Raw genomic sequence first — 23,800 nt, 5'->3', positions numbered from 1 at the left:
TGTCGTAAAGCGGACTCTGTTGCTTCGTCCGCCACTTCTACATCCTTCTTTTTATGTTGTGTCTTGGCTCAGGAGACCCCCCCCAGCCCACCTCGCATCAGACTGGGATAGCCTCTTGCTGTGAGGTGCATATGTGAACAACCAGATCAGGAGGATTTCAGGGCCAGTCCTTCTGAAATATGGGAAAACGGCTTATGATAATGTTTGATTTTATTTATTAAGTTGTGACAGGTTGCGTCCCCCCATTGTTTATTTTCCAAAACCCAAATCAATGTCATCCCACTCACCCTTGCTTGTGTGAAACAAAATTTGCCTATAATTAATGCCACCATGGGGCAGGGTATACCACCACAAATATGTCCTAATGGTTTTTCTTCTAGATGGTGGACTGTGCGCATAGAAACATATCAAAAAGATTTAAACACTGACACAAAGTTTTCTTCGGCTGAATTTCGATCAGGGTTGCTGGTTGAGCGGGAAAGCATTTAGTGTTTGTGTCTTCCACAGGACGGTCGATCCATCTGCTGCCGTCGCTGAGACTAATGGTAAGATTTCAGTGTCCAGTGAAAAGTGACAAAAGAGGAAAAAATGACTGCGGCTCCATATGCTTAAGGACAAGAGAAACCATTAAGAGTGGGAAATAACTAAGCAATCTCACTTCAAAGAGATGAACAACGACGCTCGGAGCGTTTTCTCTTTTGTCAACTTGCCCGTCTTGTTTCAGACCATTAATAAAGTGCCGCAGAACAATGCAGGAAGGGAAGTTTTTCAGAATTAAGTACAGACAAATGTGGGTTGGTGTCCATGAATTTACATTTCTTTCCACACATCTGATTCAGTATTCATCAGGCATCCTCACTCAATGAACTGGAGCATTATTACCATGTCAATGACAAAGAATTGCTCCAACCTTGTTGCACAAAATTCAAAAAGAACTCTGATTACGCTGATTATGTAAGGAAATTAAAGTGATCACTGTAATGTGGGAACCTTTTTAACCCAACACAGCAGTAACAACAGCGAGCGAGGACCTTTAATGGGAGCACCGCAGATAGAACAGGCTTATTCCCTGTGGTAATTAGAGCTGTTCAGAAACGTTGCCTAGTCTTTAAGCAGAGCATTTGTTAATTGCTACCTTTGTCGCAACATTGCTGCTATTTGAAAGGATAATAACAGCCGGTCAAAGTAATTGTTTCATTATGAATTCATTTGTTGAATTGTTCTGGAATATTCCCTCAAGAAACTGGTTATTGTTTTGCTCTCAAATCTGCTGCATTGTTGCACAGATACTGCTCAATTGTAGAAGAAAAATATGTCAAAATCTTATGGGCAGAAATTCAGACCACGTGAAGACTAGAGGGAATAATTTGCAAGAATTTTAGGAATATTGGTTTACTTAGATCACAACTCAAACCCAGATTTTTTTGAGTATATGTACAGTTCTGCAATATAAGAAAATCGCATAGCATAATGCAGGGACGTTAATTGGCAAGCATACACCTTGAGTGAAAGGCAAGTATTGGCTTGATTCCTGCCCTCTGAAATGGATATGCCGGTCAATGACAGTGATTACCATGCCTGTGCTTCTCCCTCCTGCACCTCTCCTGTCACCTCTCCTGTCAGAGCGGCAGAGATAATGCCACCACACGCATAATGTGGCCTTGTTGTGGTTGTGTTTTACTAACCTAACAGAGGCAAAGATAACCCAGTTGTTTCAATTGTCCAACCCCATCTGAAAAATTATGATTAACAAAGCACTCTGTGGAAGGCCATGTGTGTGAGCACAGATACATCATCATATAAACACTCTGTGGCAGCAGATGAAAAAATCTATCTTCTTTAATGAGTTGAAAATGGATCGCTCCAGATTCAGAAATTGCACAGTGTGGGTAAAAGCTATAAATTCAGTGGAGTGCACATACAAACTGTACACACACACACACACACACAGACACACACACACACACACACACACACACACACACACACACACACACACACACACACACACACATGCACACTCTCATTAGGCTTGTAACAGTACATGAATATTTATCTGGAGCATGTGTCCCTATGATCATGATCTGAGCAGTCTTTTAAAAAAAAAAAACCCATGTGCACTTGTTTCCTAAAATCAAATTCACTATATGTTTTCAATTTTACACTGAAATAGGCAGAGGCAAAAAAAAAATGTTGATTTCAAATTTGGTTTCGATGTCAACATGTGCTGTAAGTATGTGGCAAGTCAGAAAGAAATGGGGCTTATGTTACGTCAAAGTAGTTTAAACTTTAATCTTATATCAGCTTTATGTTTAAGAATAAGAAGTTCATTGGAAAAATTATTTTAAACATTGGTTTGTTTTATTTTTATTGACATAGTTTAACTTTATAGTTAATGCTCACTGATCGCTTCACTCATATTCATGCATCACGCTAGCGGTAAGAAGAGGTGATTCCATGTCTTTAAACCTTATTTCTCTATTTCTCTTAGTGCCTCCATTATAACGCTTTATTTAAGGAAACTGAGTTTAAAAAATGTATAAGATTAAAAAAAATCTATTTTAGAAGGATTAACTCCAGACCAAATATCACCAGATAAAACAGTGATTGAGACAGCTGTTTTAAATTTCATTTTTTGCGATAGTAACAGTTCAACATCTTGGGAGAAATGCCTGTTGGATGCTAGCTTATTTTAGCACTTTAATAAACTCTTTTCATCTAAAAAGTGGGTCGCGTCCCATATATACTGCTGCGACCAATAGACCGGTACTATTGCTGAGAGAGGTATTTTGTGGCGCTCTTATCTATCTAAAGTTAAGTCACAGACATGCACCATCATGACCCGAGTGCAGCAAGTACCATCAACCACTGCACGCGACCTGATGTGTGTCAGTGTAATGTGCATTGCACATGCAGCATGCTGGGATACATAGCGATGCAGACCAGGACTGCGGAAAAAAGTACTGACTTTGAGATTTTAAATTTAAGCGGGACCTTTTGGGCTAATTTGACCAGGGACTCAAATATAATCAATTGCCTCTCTACAAAGTTTTCCTGTTTGTGAAACATGTAAATGACAAAAAATATGCACTTGTCATTCAAAAAAGATAAATACATCTAATTCCGAGAAATGGATATACAAACACAAGGGTGAAGCTTTACACACCCTGCATTCCAAGTCAACATGTACTGAAAGAGTTCTGGCTCATTAAACAGGCTCTTTGTGCTCCCATTAATAATGCAGAAGCACTGCGAGAGCTGTGATGTGCTCAAAGACCTGCTATCTTGTTAATGCTCCATTAATCACACAGGTTAAGACAACAGCCCTGGGGGCAGTACACCCCTCCTCTCTGTAGGGGGAGCGGTCAGAAAACTGCTCAACTGTTTTTCTTGTTCTGGACACATGAAATCCACCCCAAACGCCCCGTACATGTAGCTGGGAACAAGGGGGAGATATGTGTAGTCAGAGACACTTCATTTTGTATTGCACTGTTTTTCTTCTGCACAACACCTTCACTCCTTTGAGTCTGTCACATTTATTTCATTTGATCTTGCAGTGTTAAAGTAACAAGGCGAACTTGATAAAATGTGTGTTGAAAACAAACACCTTAAAAAGACTCCGTTTTAAAAGTTCATAGAAACTAGCTCTGAAGTAAGTCCTTTATTATCTCAGAATATATATATACCTGTATCATGTCACCTTTTTTGTCTTACTTAAAATAATCCTGTTGCTCCCTTAAAATGAAATGAAAGTGCACTTCCTCAGGGTGAAGTTAAATCTCAAAGCATTTTCCTTCTCTGGTGTATGCTGTAGCATTAAATGGACCTTGAAAAAATAAATCCTTCAAATAGCTCAACACTGGAGAGTGTTCTGGGGCCATTATGTGTTTTACTTCCCAGATTAAAATGTTAAGTGGATGGAAGAAGGGGTACAAGTAATCACAAGAGACAAGAAAGTGACCTGAATCCTCCTGACTTTCTTTTTTTTCTGCTCCCACATGGGTATTGCCACACTTTATCGGACTACATTTCCCACAGCTGGGGATAGACTGCTAGTTTTAAGGCTTTTTTCCACTCGCTCCTTTTTTTCCCCTTTTCCTCCCACCTGCTTCTTGAAATGAAATCAATGTTCCAGCCCTTTTCATCCTCTCTGCAGATTGCCTCAACTGGGGCCGAGTCTATCAGGCTCCAGCAGACTCGCTTTCCCCCTCCAGCTCCAGCACCTACGGGGAACTCCATAACTGACTCAGCCCCCCAAGGGACGGATAATCCCTGGCTGAAACCCCCAGATTCTGTGATTAATGATATGCCTAGTGGTTGTGACCCTTGTTCTCTTGCTGTGATGCCTCGTGTCAAGCTCAGGGAGCTTTGGAGAGCTGACAGGGGAGACCTGTACAATTATGCACTGGCAAAGCGACACAGCCCCCTGGCAAACACAGATACAGCTTGACAGGACCATTATTAGCAACAAGACATGCGTATACAGTACAGTAAACGCAGAAACAAAGAGAGGGTGTAGCCACAGTCATTTATCCGCTGGGTGAGCAGTTTGCGTCGCCCACATATCTCACAAATGTATTCAGAATGTGTACTCAAGTGTGGTCAAATCCTCTGCTATATTACATACATGAATTCTGTATATAACACACGTACTATATACCTGGGGAGGTTTTTCCTGTCAAATGCATCATATTCTTAAGGCATTATGTGTTTAATGCGTTTGACTCATTTGAAAACCTTTGTACGGCTGAATCTTTGAATATTTCTTCATGTTTACGTCCACAGTTTAATCAGTCTTCTTTGTGAACACACACATTTTTATATGTTGATTTGATACATTATTGCTACCAACAATTGATTAGTGATATAAATATAGTATAGCTTGTATCCAAGTCTGCAGTAATGTTAATAATAATAATAATAATAATAATGATAGTAATGCATTAACTTCTAATGCATATCCATCCTTGTTTGTATAGAGCTCAAGTGACGAGCAAACCAGAACCAGCAAGTCATCAAACTACTGTGACTACTTTTCAAATCAACATAGGATAATTTCCACTCACTAAAAACTTGTTGGTAATACGACCGCTTTGTGTCAAGTTTGTAAAGATATGCAGTTTAGACGAATTGGAAATTCCTGTAGGTTTGAAATGTGGTCTGAATCTATTCTCTATCTATCTATCTATTAATCTATTAAAGGACAAAAAAAGTATCCTTCCTGCAACTGAATGCTAGGGACAAACTTGACCATAACACTAACAATCACCTGTAATGGCTGACATATATTAAGGCAAAAAAGGGATTGTCAATAAAGGAATCTGTTTGATCAAAAATACGAATGACATGAAGTTCACAATGATCATTTTAGGTGTTTCCAAGCTTGGTAAAAGAATCTTGAGAAAACTTCTCTTCAAGGTGTTTCCCAAGGTTTCACTTCCAGAGGTGAAGAGAGCAGTAAGTCAAAGGCAACAGCTCTGGAGGGGCTGCTCACTGATGAACAGATAGAACTTTGAGTGAACTGTTAAGCCTCGGGTTCTGACTGCGTGCAACTATAAAAGATTGCGGCAAGGTTTAGTTGGTACTAAGAGAAGTGCATTTTTTTTTTAAGATTTATTTTTGGGATTTTTGTGCCTTTAATTGAGAGATAAGACAGTGGATAGAGTCGGAAATCAGGGAGAGAGAGAGAGAGAGAGTGGGGAATGACATGCGGGAAAAGAGCCACAGGCTGGATTCGAACCCGGGCAGCCCGCTTGGAAGACCATAGCCTCCATACATGGGGCACGCGCACTAACCACTGCCCCACCAGCGCCCTGAGAAGTGCATTTTTGTGTTTTGTGTCTTCACACAAGAGGCGCCTATAGATCAAAATGTACGTTGTGTGGTCCTATAAAAAAGTCACACAGTTGGTGCTGACAATCTTATGTGAACCATAGTTGACTAAAAGTGGTTAGTCCAAAGTGCGGCCCGAGGGCCATCTGCGGCCCTTGAGGGGATTTTTTTGCGGCCCGTGACTTCAAATAAAGAATCAGAAGATTTTGGCCCGAGGCCTGGATTAAGATTGGCATATTATCGTATTTTTCTTTTTCATGTTAACAAGGTCTGAACAATATTCCTAAAATAGAAAATGTTCAGTAACATGTATGTTGTTGTTGTTTTTTTTACTATTTTCCACATTTTTTTGTAAACTATGAAAAAAAACGTATGCAAAGTTTTTAAACTGTTGTTTAACCATTTAATGACCTGAGCTAAGTGCAGAAAGCTTTTCCAAAGAAATGAACTACGTTACAGGCTTGATTCTGAGAAAACAACAAATAAAGTAGAACGAAGAAATAAAAATATTTGATTTCTTTTTATTAAAGGGTTTCTTTAGCGAGCCTTTTGATTCTGATCTACAAAGCCTTACTATTTTTTCAACTATAAAATTATACTAATTTTTTTTAATTACTATTTTAAAAAACAAAACCTGTGGCCCGCGAGCGATTCTAACACGACAATTTTGGCCCGCAAGAAAAAAAGTTTGGACACCACTGGTCTAGATCATCACACTTCCTGGAGGCGGGGCTTTAGGCTTGGCTCACAAATGGTCGTCGTCCCAATTGGGAAGCCAATGAGGGATCACTTATGGTTAAGTTAATAAGACTAAGTCTTCATCGCCCTTCCCTCATCAGGAGTGGAAGTATGAAGTCACTACTTTACTAAATGAAACAATATGGAAAATGCACGTTACATGTTTTTGGTTTGGCTTCATTAACAAAACTAGTCGTTCTCCCTGAAGCCAGTGATGGATCATGAAATAGAAATTAGTTTAGTGAAAAGAACCCAGTCTTCAGCTACATACAATTTAACCATGAGAAGTGTGGAAGTATGCAATAACCAATACTAAATGAGATTAATTGGAAAAAGGCAAAGCTGACTTTCTCAGTTTTGCACAATTAATACCCGCTCACTTTTGAAGTTATATTTTGAAGTTGGTTTTGACCTTTGTTGAATTGGACATCTGAATAGAGACAGGAAACATTGGGGGGGGGGATAGAGAGTGGTGAACAAAAACAGCAAAGGGCAGAGGCCAGATTCAAGCCCACGGCCACTGTGGCTAGGACAATAGCCTCTGTATACGGGGCGAGTGTCATAACCGCTAGGCAGTCTGGCATCCCATGATGGTACAAATCCAGGAATGGATCTTGACCTTGTGGAAAAAGATTGCAAACTGTCTTTTGCCAAAAGGAATAATTAGATAGTTGTTTGGCAAAGAAGTCAGACTCAGAAGTTTCAGGAAAGCCCACACAGGTTTTAAAAAAAAGGGAACAGGATAAATGCTTGAGAGGATTCTGAAATCCTGTATAAATTTGAATACTCTTCTAATCCAAAGTGGATAAAATAAAGTACTTGTTTCAAGCGTCATCATTTCACTCTCTAGCAGCTAATCTGCTAAATAACTTGACTCCAGTGCAAAGCTTGACTGATAAGCTTGGGTGCAATAAGTCTATTCCAAATCCGCTGTAGATTACCACACAGACAGCACCTGATGGGCTCTTAGTTATCAGCTTTTGGTTTTCTCCCCCTGAACCAAAAGATCTGTCAGTGTATCAGGAGAAGGCCAATTATGCACCAGTTCTAATCTTAACCGCAGCAACACCCAGTATCAAGCTGTCCCATATTTTACAAAGATACTAAAACAAATCTTTTACATGATCCCTTTATGGATCAAAGTCGATTTCAAAGCTTTCTTCTCCCAAAATCCCAATTGCTCAATCAGACACCTACTCCTGCCGAGGAGCCTCGAGTTAATGACCCTGTTTCTCATCTGGGCTCCTCCCTGTTTTCCTCTGGCGTTGTGGGTAAATGCTTAATCTTCAGGGGAAGCTGTCAGAACATGATGAATGCTAGCAGTAGACTGGCTCCCAAAACCTGCATTAATTTTTAAGCACAATTACTAGAACAAAACTTTCTAATTCAACTGTGCAGGATGACTGCAGAGGCACACGCAAGAACGGGAAACTTACACTGAGTTCTGCTGAAACTGCTTTTTTTTTTAGCATCCTTGAGCACAATCCGTTGAGTTTTATTGTGATGTCAAACAGGGACATGAAGAATTGACAGTTCTCATGTGAAAAAAAGACCTGGTTTTGCCTTCATCTCTGAGCACAGATGGCAGTGTTGTGGGGCTGCTAAACCGTCCAACGCTTAGCTGTGTGTGTTAGCAATCAATGTCCCATTCCTGGTCTGCCTCATCTGCTTTGATCCAAGAATTAACAAGACACATGAAAGGAACAATTACCAGGTCCCACGCTTCTCTTTAAGGACTGCCTTACTCAAAGTTAGCTTGGTGTTAATGCTAAGCTTTGCTACAAAGAGAGGGTTTGCATTCTCTCCTCTATCGGCTGCTCAAAATTCAACGAAAGGCACTGGGGAGAGGGAGATAAATAGGACTAAGGAGGCTGTGATAGAGCAGGGAGGGGTGAATAATTAATGGGTTGTATTCAATTGTAAAAACCCAAGATGCACACAGCAAGCCTGTAAATATGGATCCTGCAGAGAAAAAGAAAGAGAGGGAATTGAAGCTTTTCAAAATCCATGTGTTTCAAAGAACCCTGAATTTAAGGTGCCTTCTTTTATCCCTCTGGAAATGATGTTTGTGAGACAAAGACCTTGAAGTTTAGAGACAAGGATTTAAAAGCAGCGAGACTTTGCAGTGCAGGAAGAACCCTGGAATCAAATATGTTTCCTGCTCCTAGCCACAAAGGAGACACAAGGTTGTGCCCGGAGTATCTGCTGTGAGTGTGTTTTGACATGGAAGACATGCGTTCTTTTTTTATTGCAGTCGACAGGAGAGAGCAATGACTCACCTTAACCTTAAAGTTCTTTATTAAAAGAGACTTTTTCTAGGGTTATTAATGACTCTGTCGATATCCAGCAGACACACAGAACAGCATGTTTCTCATATCAGATATATTATTATATAGTTATATTGCTTTACATTCTTGTTTGTTGACACCCTGGCTGCAAGATCTAATTCAGTTTTAATATAAAGTTGAAGAACAGTTCATTCCTCTCTCTTAAGCCTACTGAAATAATTCTAAGCAAGAAGTTAGTACTATAAATGTATCATTGCAACTTACAATTGTTTTCATTAAAAATGAAGTTGAACTCTCAGTTACTCTTTATTCTGACATACTGTATCTAGAGATCCAAATTGACCTCTGTTGCCTCATTTGTCCCCCATAAATTCCCTCTTCTCTTATTTGATTTTTGTTGGTTTGCTTAAGTATATGGTCCGGTATAACTTCATCCAAAAGAACATCCTGATTGGGTCGAGTATTCTTGCATCAGGTTGTACAAATTTGTGGTATAAAGTAAATGGATTGTGTTAACACTGGAATTACAATCACTCTGAGCTCTGGTGGTTTGGATGAACCGCTGGACAGACGATCATCACCTCTCATTCCACTGTTAACACCTTCAATCACTGCAGATGGCTGTCTCTGATTCAAAGCTCCTTGAGAGGAGCTCCGAGGGCAGTTTCTTTCCTCTCGTCCTTAAACAGGTCAGAGGTTCCTGATGAAGGCCGGATTACAAGAGAAAGACCCTGTGGCTGAGCCAGAGGCTATTGTCACAAAACCATGTGCTGGATCTGCTCAGACAGGTTAATGTTCTGTGACTGACTGACTTTCTGGTCAAATGAATATTTTGTGCCTAAAGCCCCTCCTCCCTATAGAGCCAGTGCACATGCGGGTTGCCATACACAGAAGCATCAATGTGTATCCAGCTCTTTATCAGTCTTCAAGCTGGACTGAAAACCCAAAACCTGATTGTAGCCGGCTTACAGTTGGAAGTCTGTTTGGCTAAGCTCGAGGCTTTTGCCACAAAACCATGGGCATTACATTCTCTGTCATTTTTGTGATGACTATCCGGTCAAATCTGAGATTTTGTCGCCACAAGTCAAGTGCATTTGCATCGATGCTAAACCAGATTGTGACCTTTAATAGCGTCTTATTAGCAGGATCATAAAACAGAAAATCAAAAGGACAACTCTTTCAAACTTCCTCAAACTGTTAGAGTATTGCCAATAACTTCTTCGAAAACATTTTTTAGGATGAAAATGTTTTAAGGAAGAGAATAAGACCAACAAAAAACCAGACACAGTTCAGGTTTGGACATCTTAAATATGCTTTTACTACTTTCCTGGTATTCTTTTCTGTGTGCACAGTTGGGTTTCTCAGCGACTGTAACATTCACTTTACTGTAACAATCACCATGCACCTTCTGCCTGCAGCACTGTACTGTACCTCTCCAATAATTCCCTGCCAAGATTCTCAGAGTGTTGCTGGGAAGAGAAAAAAGAAAGTGGCAGACTTGAATAGGAGCGCTCTGGCAACCTAATTAGCGATGATGCAAAGCTTACCACCCTAATACCCTTTGATTTACTGTCTGTGTTCCTGTTTCTATCTTTCAGTTCCCCTCCTCTTGGCATGTTCATAACGTGTTCCTTTCAGCCACACTCAAGCTGCCCAGCATGCACATATGACAAGACAAAAAAAATAACTTTTATAAAATCTTTAGTCTGGGGATTAAATCCATGTCATCAGACCAAAGGCTGGCTGGGCTTCCTTTGAAGCTGGATAGATCCCTCTAAGAAGGGATGAATGGCAAAGTAGTGCAGAGTTTTTAGTGTTGGCAGATAGTATTAAGCAAGCTGGGCTAGTTTTTAAAGTAATGATAGCACAAAAAAGGAGAGATGACAGCGGGAGGAAGTGAGTGTGCCTGATAGTGGTTGGGATGTTGACAGGGACCTTTGATATGAGCTCGGAAGTGCCAAAGAGTGTTTGGCCAGAAACGCCACGAGCTCAACTTCAATCTACCAACAAAGAGCACCAATGAAATACTGGACAACAAAACAACGAGATATGAGAAACCACCTTGTCAAAAGAACCATGATCAAAGATAACTGATTGTGGAAAAGATCTGCAGGTTTTCATCATTTTGTGCATGGTGTAAATCAACAACGCTAATTGAGTGCAACCGTGTTTCCTTGATTACATTAACCACTAAAGGCTTTTCCCTCTTTGTTTTAAATGTGATACAAAGTCTGCATGAGTAATGCTCGGGGATTTTTTTGGTAGTTTATAATTTGCTTTGTACTTTCATCTCATACTTATTAGGATGCTTTCTTGATGGATGGTGGCTAACAATTACATCGGACACTAGAGACTGCAGTTTGCATCTAGCTTGTGTCTCAGTCTAGGCTACAAAACCACTTGGTAAAGGTTAGCAAAAGATAAAGGCCTGGCTAAGGGAAAAGTTAGCTTGTGGGAAACTTTGCTTTAGTTTTTTTTCCTGAAGATAATAAGATTACGTTCACACTTCTGGCAAAAAATATTTTATTAATGAGTTTGAACAGAACAAGTCACATGGAATCCAAACTTTTCAAATTAGATTGGGGCCACCTTCACACCTTCTAAATCAGATACAGCCTAAATATCGACTACTTAAACAATGATTGGTTAGTTACTTTGCTGAATATGCAAAACAATACATTTAAATAAGTCATATCAGCCAAGGCAGAGACATAAAAATCCTTGCTGACCTGAAAGTTGCAAGCATACACTGAAGAAGAATCTAATTTGTCAGTGCATGTTTTGCTAGTACGATATGTAAGAACACTTTGCAACTCTGACATGACAAGAATGTTCTCTATGTTTGTAGGGTAAAGTAGAGTGAAATGTGTATTTTCTTCAAATTCATTTCCAGTTGCAGATGAGTTCCGTGTGAAGACACTTGAGCAATATATTCGGTTCAAAAACTTGAGCCATGGGCTCGATTATAATATTGTTTATTTGTATTTAACTTTCTCTCTTTGGACTATAAATCCCTTTAGCCTTCTCCAGCCACTACTTCTTCCAGTACAGTTGTCCGGTACAGTCACATTTCTGTGTAACTCACTGACCCGCATACATCCTTAATTTTATTGTTCCCCGAGGGGCGCTTAGTTTTGCAGGAAAGGTTACATCCCAACACACAGCTGAAAACAAAGCGTTTTAGAAACTGTAAAATAAAAAACTAGGTAAGAATGAACTGTAAAAACCATGAAAATCACTTGAATAGATGAAACTGAAGAAAAAGACAACAGTAAAACCGATTCATACAGCTGTAAAAAGAAATGTATTCAACAGAGTCTGCACACAGATTTGAAATTGTCAAGAGTTGAGCTGAGCAATGTACAGAGGACGAATGAAACACGAATGTCAGTGTGTCTTTCTGTTCTGTGGGACAGAAACATGTTATTAGGGCCCTGCTGCTGTGACCTCCTGACACTCATTCAAATCACTCAGGGAGTGCTCCATTTGGCCTCGCCAGCACGCCGCATGCTGTGTAGTGACAGGGTTGGAGAAAGCCACTAAGAGGTCAAAATGGCAGGTAGCTGATTGACAAAATTATGAAACAGTGGCAGGTTGTGTTGTTAAAACTGCTGGAACACTTGTCTGCAGGGAACAAGTTGCATTAAATATCTCAGGGGACGTATTTAAATGTAGCACTGCTTTTAAAGCAACAGGCAGCTAAGAATGATGCAAATTGTACATTTTCTTTGTGCAAGTTGAAGATCTTTGCAAAGATAATTGTTCCTCATTTGAATTCGACCATGTGAAATGCATTAACCAGTTTGTCATTGTTTGCTTCACAAGTAACTGTGTCTGTCCTTGACAGACGCCAAGCGCCATTTTTGTGAGCCAAATGGAAATGGGGTGGAAACCACATTCATTTGGCGCAATAGCAGCATTTTGCTAGTGTGGGTTTGGGGCTCCAACTATGCTCCCAGGAAAAGTGATGTATGATTATTTCCACCAATGACGGCACCAGTGACAATGCGGTCCAGGTGTTCAAATGATGGCAGGGGTGCAGAGCAGTGCCTCTCTGGATGGATGGAATTCAGTTAGCCTGCTTTTACCAGACCTCGGGAGTGAAAGAGTCAAAAATAACCAGTGAAGTTGTAGCACCTGAAACACACACAGGTGCTGTGAACAGACTCCCTCCTGCTCTGGTTTCCCCTGTTGAGCACTCTCTCCACCTTTTAAACTAGGACTTTGTCATGGGGAGACCGTCATGTGCTGTTTTGAGGTCTCTGGTAAGATGTTAGGGCTCTCGTAGTGTTCCCGTTCTTCTTTTATGTGTTCAAATATAATGCTACCTTCGAGTCTGTCAGGAATAGTCAGCTCTCCTCCGCTGTATGTAAAGGGAACACAGAATCGAAATGAATGGTGGTGTTCTCATGATAAAAATTCCACTTTATCTATTCAGGCGTGCCTCAACATTGAAACCCTCTTTGACAGGGTGGCAGAAACCAGTGGGATGCAGTATTCATAGCTTCTGTCTCCGGGAGCACAGATAAACCCGGGATATTCTTAGAAGCTGGATACATGATTTGAAATGTGTGATTCCTCGCAAATATGTCTTCTTTGCCCCCCAATTGTCATCACCAAGGGAGGTGCAGTCGGAGCGTGCGCTTTCTGTGACAGAGCCATCTCTGAAATGTGCTCAGCTCTGTTAGCCCACTATTACTTGACTATTAGGGTGCTGCTCTTGGGGAGAGATTTATTGGATTCAGAGAGGGCTTTACATGGCAGCTGCCACTTTCTGCATGCAGGTGATTTCTGTGAAGCAGGCACAAGAAAAGTGTCATTCCTGTAATCAAGCTTGAAAGAAACGTAGAGCTTTGTTGTTTCTCCAAACAAAGAAAACGTATTTCTGCTTTGTGTACAAACTCCACTGGCTGAGATGTAATTAAAAGATGAAAGCCAACACTAGAATGGTTATTCGCTTCCAAAATATTCCTAATAGTCTTAAAGCAATCTCTTATTTTGAGATTTAAATTAACATTTCTTTCCTTACAATTACTTGGACTCCAAGAGTGATTCTGGTCTCTCCAGTCTTTCATCTCCACACGCATGACACCAGTTTATTGATTGTAGGACACAGTAATTCAGTTCGATCTGCTGCATTCATTCTCATATGGATGGGAACCATGGCAAATGAAATGCCAACATGTGGAGCAACAGTGAGAAACTGTCCAATGTTCTTTATCTACTGTAGATATTGTACTAATGCAATTTTGACTGGTAGATCTATTTTCCGACACAACATTAAGCAAATAACACCAAATTATAAGTGACTTAGGGCCTGATTCACTAAGAATTAATTGCGTCCACTAAAAGCTCCAAAAATTGCACTTCATCCGTCTCAAGGTCTAATTCAGAAAGCCTATAGTGCTGGTGATGAAAGTTGTATTATTCAGAGCAGTTTGCTCTTGTTTTTCATCTGAATGTGGAGAGAAATCTTACTCTGCATGGAGCTGCACTCTCAAGAATACGAAGCTCAATTTTGTCCAAATAAAGATGGTGAGGTATTATATTAATAATAGTGATGTCAAAGTAATAATTGCAGACTTTATTTATAGATAATGTATTAAAACATACAGAGGCAGAATTGTTTTCCTGATCACTGAAAAGTTTGTGCGTAAAGTTTGTAAATACTGCGCTGCAGTTACCACCTAGTCCCAGCAGGGGGTTATTTTTAACTTTAACTGTGCATGGCTGCTGGGATGTGAATCAGACGTTTTTTGCAATGAAGCCAATTTGCATAGAGGAGGGATGATATTTCTCCAAATTAATGCATTATGGCTCAATCAAATACACGCAAACAGCACCAACGCAGAGAGATGCCGTTTGCTCCACAGCGCAGTTACAGGTGCAATTAACCTTTTGGGTTTTATGAATTAGACTGTCTTTTAAACTTATTTGTACGGATTTTGCAGGGGCAAAAGCTGCGCACTCCTTTAGTGAATCAGGCCCTCAATATTTTCAATAACCCAATATAGCTACATTTAATAACATATATATTGGTCAGTTGATTCTTGCGCTTGTTTAGCATTTGTTGTGAATAAAAAAAGCTGCACATCGCAGCTGAATCTTTATGCTGTCCACTCCGTAAGTGTGCCTCATTTGGCACATTCAGGACATGGTGATTTAAGCACTTCTACAAACTGCGGCGCCCGTCTCCCAAACAGCAGAGCTCGAAGGGTGCTTTTGTGTGTTCATGTTGCAAACTGTAGACCGACATGAAAAATTAGTTCAGGCAAAGTGGGACACACACAAAGCCTCAGCCTGTGCCTCTTGTTCATTGCTTCACTGCCTCTTGAACAAACATTTTGTTATCTCTCTCCCCCTCAAAAAAAAAAAATCTGTCTTGAATCAAAAAAGAAAAGGGAAACAACAGCAGTACTCCACCCCAGCAATTCTTCAACCAATAATTACACATATGTGTTGGCGGATCCTTGAAGGATTGAGGCATGAATAATTCACATTACACATACATTCAGAGGAGGGGAGGCATGCTTTAAAACTGCATAAAGGGGAAAAAGCAAGGGAATCGCTATCTGTACATGTACATCTGTACTTGTACATCTGTACAAGTGCTGCAATGCTGCGTCCGAAAAAGAAAAACTGTTCAGTCCTGGGATTCATTTCTGTCAAGCTGATCTGCAGAGGCAATAAAGGAGCTCCAGCTGGGAGGGGGATATTACTTTAAACAGGGTATATTGTGTTTATTATTGTTTTTTGCAAGACCACAGCTATTGATAGATGTGTTAGTTTCCAAAAAAGAGAAGGAAACCTGAAGCACATTTAACTTTCAAGAAAGACACAACCAGATTTGAGTTGTGCTGTTTAAACACACACTGACACACAAATCTTGATCCATCTTTAATATCATTTTTATGCCTCTATGACCTCCTTAAAGAGTTTTTTGGACCATCCTGCATTTTAACTGTTTGGCGTCTCCACAGAACTCGTGAGTCATCGTCCCTGTTAGCCCTGGGCAGTCACACAGGCTGTGTGTTAATGGAATCTTCATTTCTGCATAAAGAAAGTGTTAATGAGCAAATATGAATGGGCTCTAATATCTGCAGCTCTGGTGGAGCCAGTTAATGGACGGTGTCCTGGAGAGAGGGAAGAGGGTGATGGAGAGAAGAGGAATTAGCTGTGAGGTGGATGTCTGGTGTCTGCCATGGAGATGGGATGAATGCAGATAGCCTCATCTATAGAGTTACAATGCATGTAATGAAGCTTCGCTCACACTCCCTTCGCTTTCCATTTCTTTTAAAGCGCTTTCCATGGCCCCGCAACCTCATGTTTTATTTATTTTTTTCCATCCTTTATTCTTACTCACCGTACAACAGACATTTTACAAAGAATTAGTGTGACGCGGAACATGTGTCATCCTCAGTGATTTGTGACGCACTGGCCACGAAGGTTGTTTACGTACTCTCTAAGAAAACTACAGCATGTTGCATGTGAGATCTTTCTTCCATATTGATATTCAAACTCTGCGGCACAGAAGCATTTAAAAGGGACAGCAGGGGGGCTAAAGACAAAATAATAAAATGTAATCAAGCTGGTTCGATTGTTTCAATTTGCACTAAATGTGCACTCCCTCTCAAGTTTAAAACCCAACATTCAGAGAAAAAAGGTAGACTTCTTATTAACCCCAAAATCTCTATGAATGTTTCTAAGTTAACTTGGGTATCAAAGTGATCCAGTGGTTTTCTTCAGTTCATCCCTGAGCGCAATGCAAACAGAAATTATTGTTACCTAATTTGGCTATTTAAAGGGGATAATTCAAAAAATGAAACAAATAAAGGCTTAAAAGAGACAAAAGAAACCGGCTCTAAATATAGCCCATAGCTAACTTACTGAATCCATGGAAACATACTTTCTTGTGGCATCTCCAAAAGCGGCAAGGGAGTCGTAGTTACAAAATATAGAGGATTGTTATAAATCAAATTGATGTCACAGAAGCCTCCACCACCACCACCATCTTACATCCAGACATGTCATTTGCACATGTAAACATGTTCCTCCAAACTGTTCCTTATGTTCAGTAGAGCTGCTTACATCATCCCCTGCCACAACACATAGAGAGGTAAATAAGCTGCATTATTCTCAGACACCAAAACCAGTGACTCACTGCTTGAATAGAATCAGACGCTACTCTCCTTGGCATTGGGGGCAGGGTATTTTTCTCCATCTTCCTCTACCATCTCAAAACAACAGTCAGAGTTGTCAGTTTGATATCATTAATATAAAGCCTTTCTTTCTATTGTACTGTATGTCAGAAGAAACTGCCTTATATCAGAGAAAAAAAAAACGTGGCTTATATTTTTTTTGTCCTCTGATGGAATGCTGGAACAAAATGTAAAAATGACGGTTAATGTAACACAGAATCAAGAACTTACTGCAAAAATGTCTACTCTCTCTGCATCCCCAGCATGCAGGTGAAGTAACACAGCAGCCAGTCCTTTCAATTCAAAACCATATCATGTCATTTGTGCACTGAGTGAACATGAAGTAAGTATGTGTAACTAATCCAAAGCTACACAGACCATTTATGCATTCTAGCAGACCAGCAGACAGCCATGCAGGCAGCGTAACACTCTCAGCCCTGTGGTCTTTATCTCCATTCTCCACTGTGATCATATTGGTCTTTTGGGCCTAAGTAGCTCCTCTGCCGAAGCATAACGGCCCAAACAGCAGTTCCCTGTCGGATTAGGACATCACTGTCAGACAGTCCCAGCTGCACCCTGACAGACCTATTAGCGGGACGCATGTCAATGTGAGGCTCTGCAGAGACGACAGGATGTAGAATGATGGGTGTGTCCTGCTGCATTCCTGAGGCGCTTATTCAGAGCTGAGAGAATGAATTAAACATCAAAACATGACTTAAAAGTATAGAAGTCGCAGTACCGCACAGATTTTTTGTCAGTATTTCTCAAAAGAAATCACTCACACACCGTTTTTTAACCTGTCTTTACACATTGTTTGTTGCTTGGGTTTCAAGTTTTAAAGCTGCAGTCCTCATTGAAATTCCTGTTGTGACACTTGGCTTGCAATTACAGTGTATCATTTTTAAAATGTCGTGGTGGAGCTCACCCTGTGCGACTGAATTGTTAATGACACACGACTAAAGCTCAAGATTTATGTGCTCACACTGTACGAATTGGATGGTGATTGAGCATTCAGCATCAGTAAAGTTTTCTATGAAAAGTCCCACAAATGGGAGTTCAAGTTGGATCTCTGTATTTCAGTTGACTCATACGCACGGCTCAAATACAAACACTGACAATAACCATACCGCGCTCTCACACTGCACACCAACAAACAAATGCTAACTAGCAAGCTAAATCACAAAAAAAGTATCCCCTAGCAGCTGGAGGTCAGCACCCATTACCTGCCAATGCCTACTGTTGCCATGGTGCTTTCAATGCTGTCTGAAAAAAGTCATAGATACAGCTCGTGGCTCTGCTCTCACTGTGGAAGTGTATCAAACATGCCAGAAACTAATCTGACCGGTCGGTAGCAGCAGATTGAGCCGTGATCAGCAGGTGTGCCTTCATGTATACTGCAGAACTAACAATGCTCAATCATGAGACTCTATAACCCGGTCAAATCAGGCTGAAATCACAGTCGCTGTATCCGAATTGCCAAGCACCTACTCAATCTGTCAGTAGGCAGTACCTATTATCCGTGCTGTATACTGTTTAGTACCTACTATTCAGTAGGCGCGCACAGTAGGCAGATATTTGTTCCTACTTCATCTGATTCATTCAGTATGGAAGTGACGTCATTTACGTTACCCGAACCGGCCGCATTCACTTGTTTTTTTTGTTTTTTTTGTTTAGCTTTATTCAAGAAGAGTAATGCACATATACAGTCAGGTAAACAAAAAACGATATCACAATGTAAATCAAGTAAAAGGCAGATTAAATAACTAAATAACATACAGTAGGCTACATAAAGAAAAGTACAAATGAAAGACAGTAATATACAGAATATAAAATAAACCAATAAAGACGCATTTAAATAGTGATCATTATTATTAATTATTTAAATAGAGGGGGAAATGTTTTATAATAATGCAGACATTTGTTATATTTTCTGTTGTTAATTAAAAGTAGCGATTTCAGTCGGGACTTTAACTCTAGATTAAAAATGGATTCAATTAATCCACGCTCGTTTGTTTTGATTTGGAGGCAGACGTGACGTGACGATTTACGTTTAATTTCGCACAGCATTGTGGGTGGTAAAATACAATTCATTTCCTGAAAGCACGCATCCGATCCATACTGCATGAAACCCGGAAGTTAGTGTCCATACTGAAATGTTCAGTATACTGAGGTGGACCCAAAAAATGCCTACTGAATGACCACGAAAGTTCAGTATACTGAAACTCCCTACTGAAAAGTACGTACTGACTACTGAACTGTGACAATTCAGAAAGGGCCAAGGTATGCCCAGCTTTCGTGAGTATTCAAGACATTATTCTGCTGCTACCTAAGTTAATACTGATTCAAAAGATGGTGTTCATGCTGTAAAAAACAGAAAATGTCCTTAGTTGCTTGTGTTTAGCAGAGCTGCCTCAGAAGCCGTGTGGCTATGGTTTTTCTTCCCCTGTCTCTCTGCCTTGTTGGTGGCTGGCCAGTAGCCAAAGGCTGATTCAAGAGTTAAAAATTGCTCTCAGCCATCTTTGATCATGGATGAAAAGACGTGTGCTCATTTGAACCGTTTCAGGGGCGCTTCTTATCTGTCCCTTCAGTTTAGTGTTTTATCTTTTACTACTCCTGCGATACTTAGTGAGATCCCCAACAGCATCTCCCAAGTGGGTATTAAACTTTTCCATGCTTCCAAAAAAAAAAAAAAGTAAACTGAAGTCAATTAAAATGTTAGCTGAGAGTGCTGAAACAGAGCCTTTTATGAAATGAAAACTTGTGCAGCAAATACGCTGCAATTGCTGGAAACTAGAAACATTTTTTGTTATTGTTGAAAAAAAACAAATCATGATAATTGAACAGTGATAATTGTCTGTCATTCACTAAACCATGTCAAACATCAACAAGGTATGGATTTAAAAAAAAAAGCCCATTTATCTCATACGTTTTGTACAAATCTGTAAAAAGTATATTCAAAAGTTGAATCCATTACATAAATGTACTTTATTTTAGTGAACTCCTCAGTGGATTAAAGCCTCTAGCTCTGTGAGCCAACAGTGTCAGTACAAACAGCAGCAGGGGACTGTGGTCGAGTGCAGAGGAAGCCTGAGTCCCCCTCAGCGCAGTGAGGGGATAAGAAGGGAGACGGCGTGGATGCTGCAATTTCCCCCAACTCCGTCTCTCTGCAGACAGCTGATGTTTATCTGCTCTGCCCATCTGGGTCTCATGACTAAACATCTGGTGGAGCTGCCACTGTGCAGGCAGTGTTTCACAGAGTGATGACAGCGAGGGGCCACTCCTGTCCACCCCTTTAAAAAGATCTCCGGAGGCAGGACTTCATCTCTGAGGTGTCAGGGCTTCTTCTTACACCCTGTCTCAATCGCCAAAGTGTTGTCAAGCATCCCAATGAGTGCACCTTCATTATAAGCCCTTTCGGTTTTATTAGTTTATGATCAAAATATTGAAGAGGAAGCGTGATTTGATTTAAGTAGCTAATATCTTGCCTAAAACTCAACTTCAATCATGAATTCCTTTAAAATCTCCTGACAACATTATTACCAATGTCCCCAAAGAGAATGTTTGTTTTTTATGAAAAGCTATTTTGAGGTGCTGCAAATCTTTTCAAAGTAAAACATTAAGTTCTCTTGAGCAAATGACATTGGAGCATTTTCCTTCTGCTAAGGTAATGTTGGTTAAAAAGCAGGTGTCGCTCCATCATCATTACCCATGCATCCCTTTGAGCACATGCATCAGTTTCTCTTTCTTCCGTCTGTCTCTTTCATAGTCTTTTACAAACAGCCATGCCTTCTTAGCCACAGTCCTCTTTTTTCATCTCTAGGCTTTCCCCCCAGAAGGAGATGCCTTGCAGTGACTGGTAGGCCTTCATCCATTATGGATGCTGTGTTTTAGGGGGTGATCTCTGAAGGATGATATAAATATCTCCTTTCGTTTCCCAGCAGGGTGGGAGAAACAGCACGAGAGAGGCCACTGTGCAGTGTTAAAGAAGGGGCGTCTCTACTCTTTGATTTTATGTCTAAAGTGAAACAAGGCGAAAGACTGCAAAGCTGTCTTTAATTCATGAGTTTTGGCAAACAGTCTTAACAACCCCTTTACGATATGAAATGTACATTTCCCCTTAAATGTCTAAAATAAATTAGACCTGCATTGCCACATTTTGTTGAGTTTAGAACTTACAGTATCCCAATCGCCTTCAGCTTTTTCTAAAATCCATACAATCCGTAATTTCATTCAAGGTTAGGCGATGCTTTATTTAGTTGCCTCTCTTCCTGGGAATCACAGGAAACACAAGATGATGCGTCAGAAAGTGTGGCAGGAAGTCAGCAAAGTGTTCCCTACTTCATTAGAATGACGTTACATAACACAAATACATCTTTAATGCACTATGTTGTCCTTAAATGTGCCTTTTGACTGAGTCAGAGAGATTCTTTTCCACAGTTCTGGATGTTCATACATGAAGACTACAATTCCCATGATCCTACTCTACTTTGTAATATAAAAAACTCTATCTTTGGATTTAGCCCCAGCAGCATAGCATACAGTTTGTTTAAATTACATGGTTTAGTGATCATGTCATGGGATGAGCGGAAAAACGTTTTACAATGTTTTATGAAAAAAATCCTGAAAAGAAAATCACTTCTCCACAGCAGTCCAGCACAACTTTCTGACCCTGGACGAGGTTTATGTCCTTTGTGTCCTCTGTTACAGGCCACAGCGGGAGGTTGTATGTTAGCACACAAAAGCAGCGTGAAGTAAAAGCCTGACAGATATGTGTGTCTGTGATGGTCTATTGAAAGAGAGAGAGACGGACAGAGGGGGCGAGCTGCAGGCCTCTCCTACTGTGTGCAGATTCACCGTTCCTTTAGCCTGCCACTGTCAAAGGAAGCCAACCATCTTTTGAGAACACACACACACACACACACACACACACACACACACACACACACACACACACACACACACACACACACACACACACACACACACACACACACACACACACACACACACACACACACACACACACACACGTGCACAGAGAATCACTGTTGATTTAAAGGCTAGTACAGACAACGGGGGCGAAGATATGCAAAGAGCAGATGTGTTCAACGCTCGAAGAATATTGTTTCTTTGATTATCAGAATCTGGTGTTACTAATTGAGCGCTATATTTCATAACCTTTTGCTGAAACACTCTTGAGAGGCTCTACATGAGCAGAGCAGTGTGGGGTTATGAAGGCTATGGAGCGGTGCCAAGCAGCAGCGAATCAGTTATGCTCAAGGCACATAGAAATAATTCATTGCAGTGCTCTGAAAGCAGTTGAGGCATGGGTGCAACACAGAACAGATTTCCTGTGCAGAGAGCTAGGTCCAGGTATTATTCTGCGTTGGAGACTTACCCAAGGCAAATCCCCGCCTGCATAAACACAACATTCAATTCAATTTTATCTTTCGTTTCCCTGCTTTGTATAAAAGAAGTTCCACTTTTGTCGTGTCCCTGGAATCTTACAGTTCTCCTATCTTTCTGCAGGTTTCTGCTGTGGAACCCACTCGGACCAGGAGAAGAGCTAAAAACACCAGAGTGATTGTGGAGAAGCCGAGAAGAGAGGCGAACACCTTTGATCTTACCTTATTAGAACACTTTCTGTAGACTGCCATCTCAGCTTGACCTGCACTGCAAGTTGCTGGATGAAGCCACCACTCACAGCTGCCTGTAAAGAGTGAAAAACAGAGAGTATATATAAAGAGATATTATAGAGATATAACAAGAGATAAACAGAGCAAGGCTGCATTATTATTATTATTGCAGAGTTTGTGTCAGAGCTTGAAACCATGAGAAGAGACTTCTGAAGACGCCTGCGCTCTGAAAACTCACCTCCAGGACATTTGTATGTGTGTGCGCGTGTATGTGTGCACATCTCTTTCACTTTCAAAGGACTTGAATTGGTACTTGGATGCAGATTTAGCCCTGCATTATGACACTACGAGGAGGCTTTGAGGGAGCCTGGATTGGCTGCCACAGAGGTGTCTGCTGCTGGCTGTTGCCACTGGCTTGTTATTTCTTGATTGCATCTGCAGCCAAACCCAAAATGCCAGGCCACACGCACCTCAATTCAATACGCATCGATGGCGACATATCTTTGGGCGGGCTGTTCCCGGTACATGCGAGGGGGAACGATGGTAAAGCCTGCGGGGAGCTGAAGAAGGAGAAAGGGATCCATAGGCTGGAGGCCATGTTATTTGCCCTGGATCGTATCAATAATGACAATGAGCTGCTGCCCAATATCACACTGGGGGCGCGGATCCTGGACACCTGCTCCAGGGACACCCACGCTCTGGAGCAGTCTCTGACATTTGTTCAGGCGCTGATTGAGAAAGACTCTACTGATGTCAAGTGTCTCAGCGGAGGTCCGCCCATCATCACTAAGCCGGAGAGAGTGGTGGGAGTGATCGGTGCATCTGCCAGCTCCGTGTCAATCATGGTTGCCAACATCCTGCGCCTCTTCAAGGTCAGATACTCCCACGGCACCTAACTTCATACTTTCCTTTTTATTCCACACCTTTCTGAACAGGGTTGCAGGGCATGGGTTTTCCCAACAGCATGGGGATCAGACTTTTAGGTTGAAAATAACAAACTGAATTCCAATTGTCCACCGCATTCAGCTTTTCATTGAGCATGACCAGCTCTGAGCTCTAGCAGACTTTCCTTTGACCTTTTTATTTTTCACAGTAGCTTTAACCACAT

General features: G+C 40.8%; 1 protein-coding gene across 1 annotated transcript in view; it reads left to right on the top strand.

Annotated features, from left to right (window-relative positions):
- LOC132989745 (metabotropic glutamate receptor 4-like) overlaps positions 1-23,800 on the top strand; it is a 177,313-nt gene that overhangs the window by 27,365 nt on the left and 126,148 nt on the right. The window contains exon 2 of the mRNA XM_061057563.1: positions 22,586-23,564. Within this exon, the coding sequence (XP_060913546.1) occupies positions 23,031-23,564 (534 nt within the window). The 5' untranslated portion in view covers positions 22,586-23,030. The remainder of the gene's footprint in view (positions 1-22,585; positions 23,565-23,800) is intronic.

This window comes from Labrus mixtus, chromosome 15, assembly GCF_963584025.1.
Source record: "Labrus mixtus chromosome 15, fLabMix1.1, whole genome shotgun sequence".
Classification (NCBI taxonomy): Eukaryota; Metazoa; Chordata; class Actinopteri; order Labriformes; family Labridae; genus Labrus; species Labrus mixtus.
Note: the sequence above shows the minus strand (reverse complement) of the source record. Positions and strands in the feature narration are given on the sequence as shown.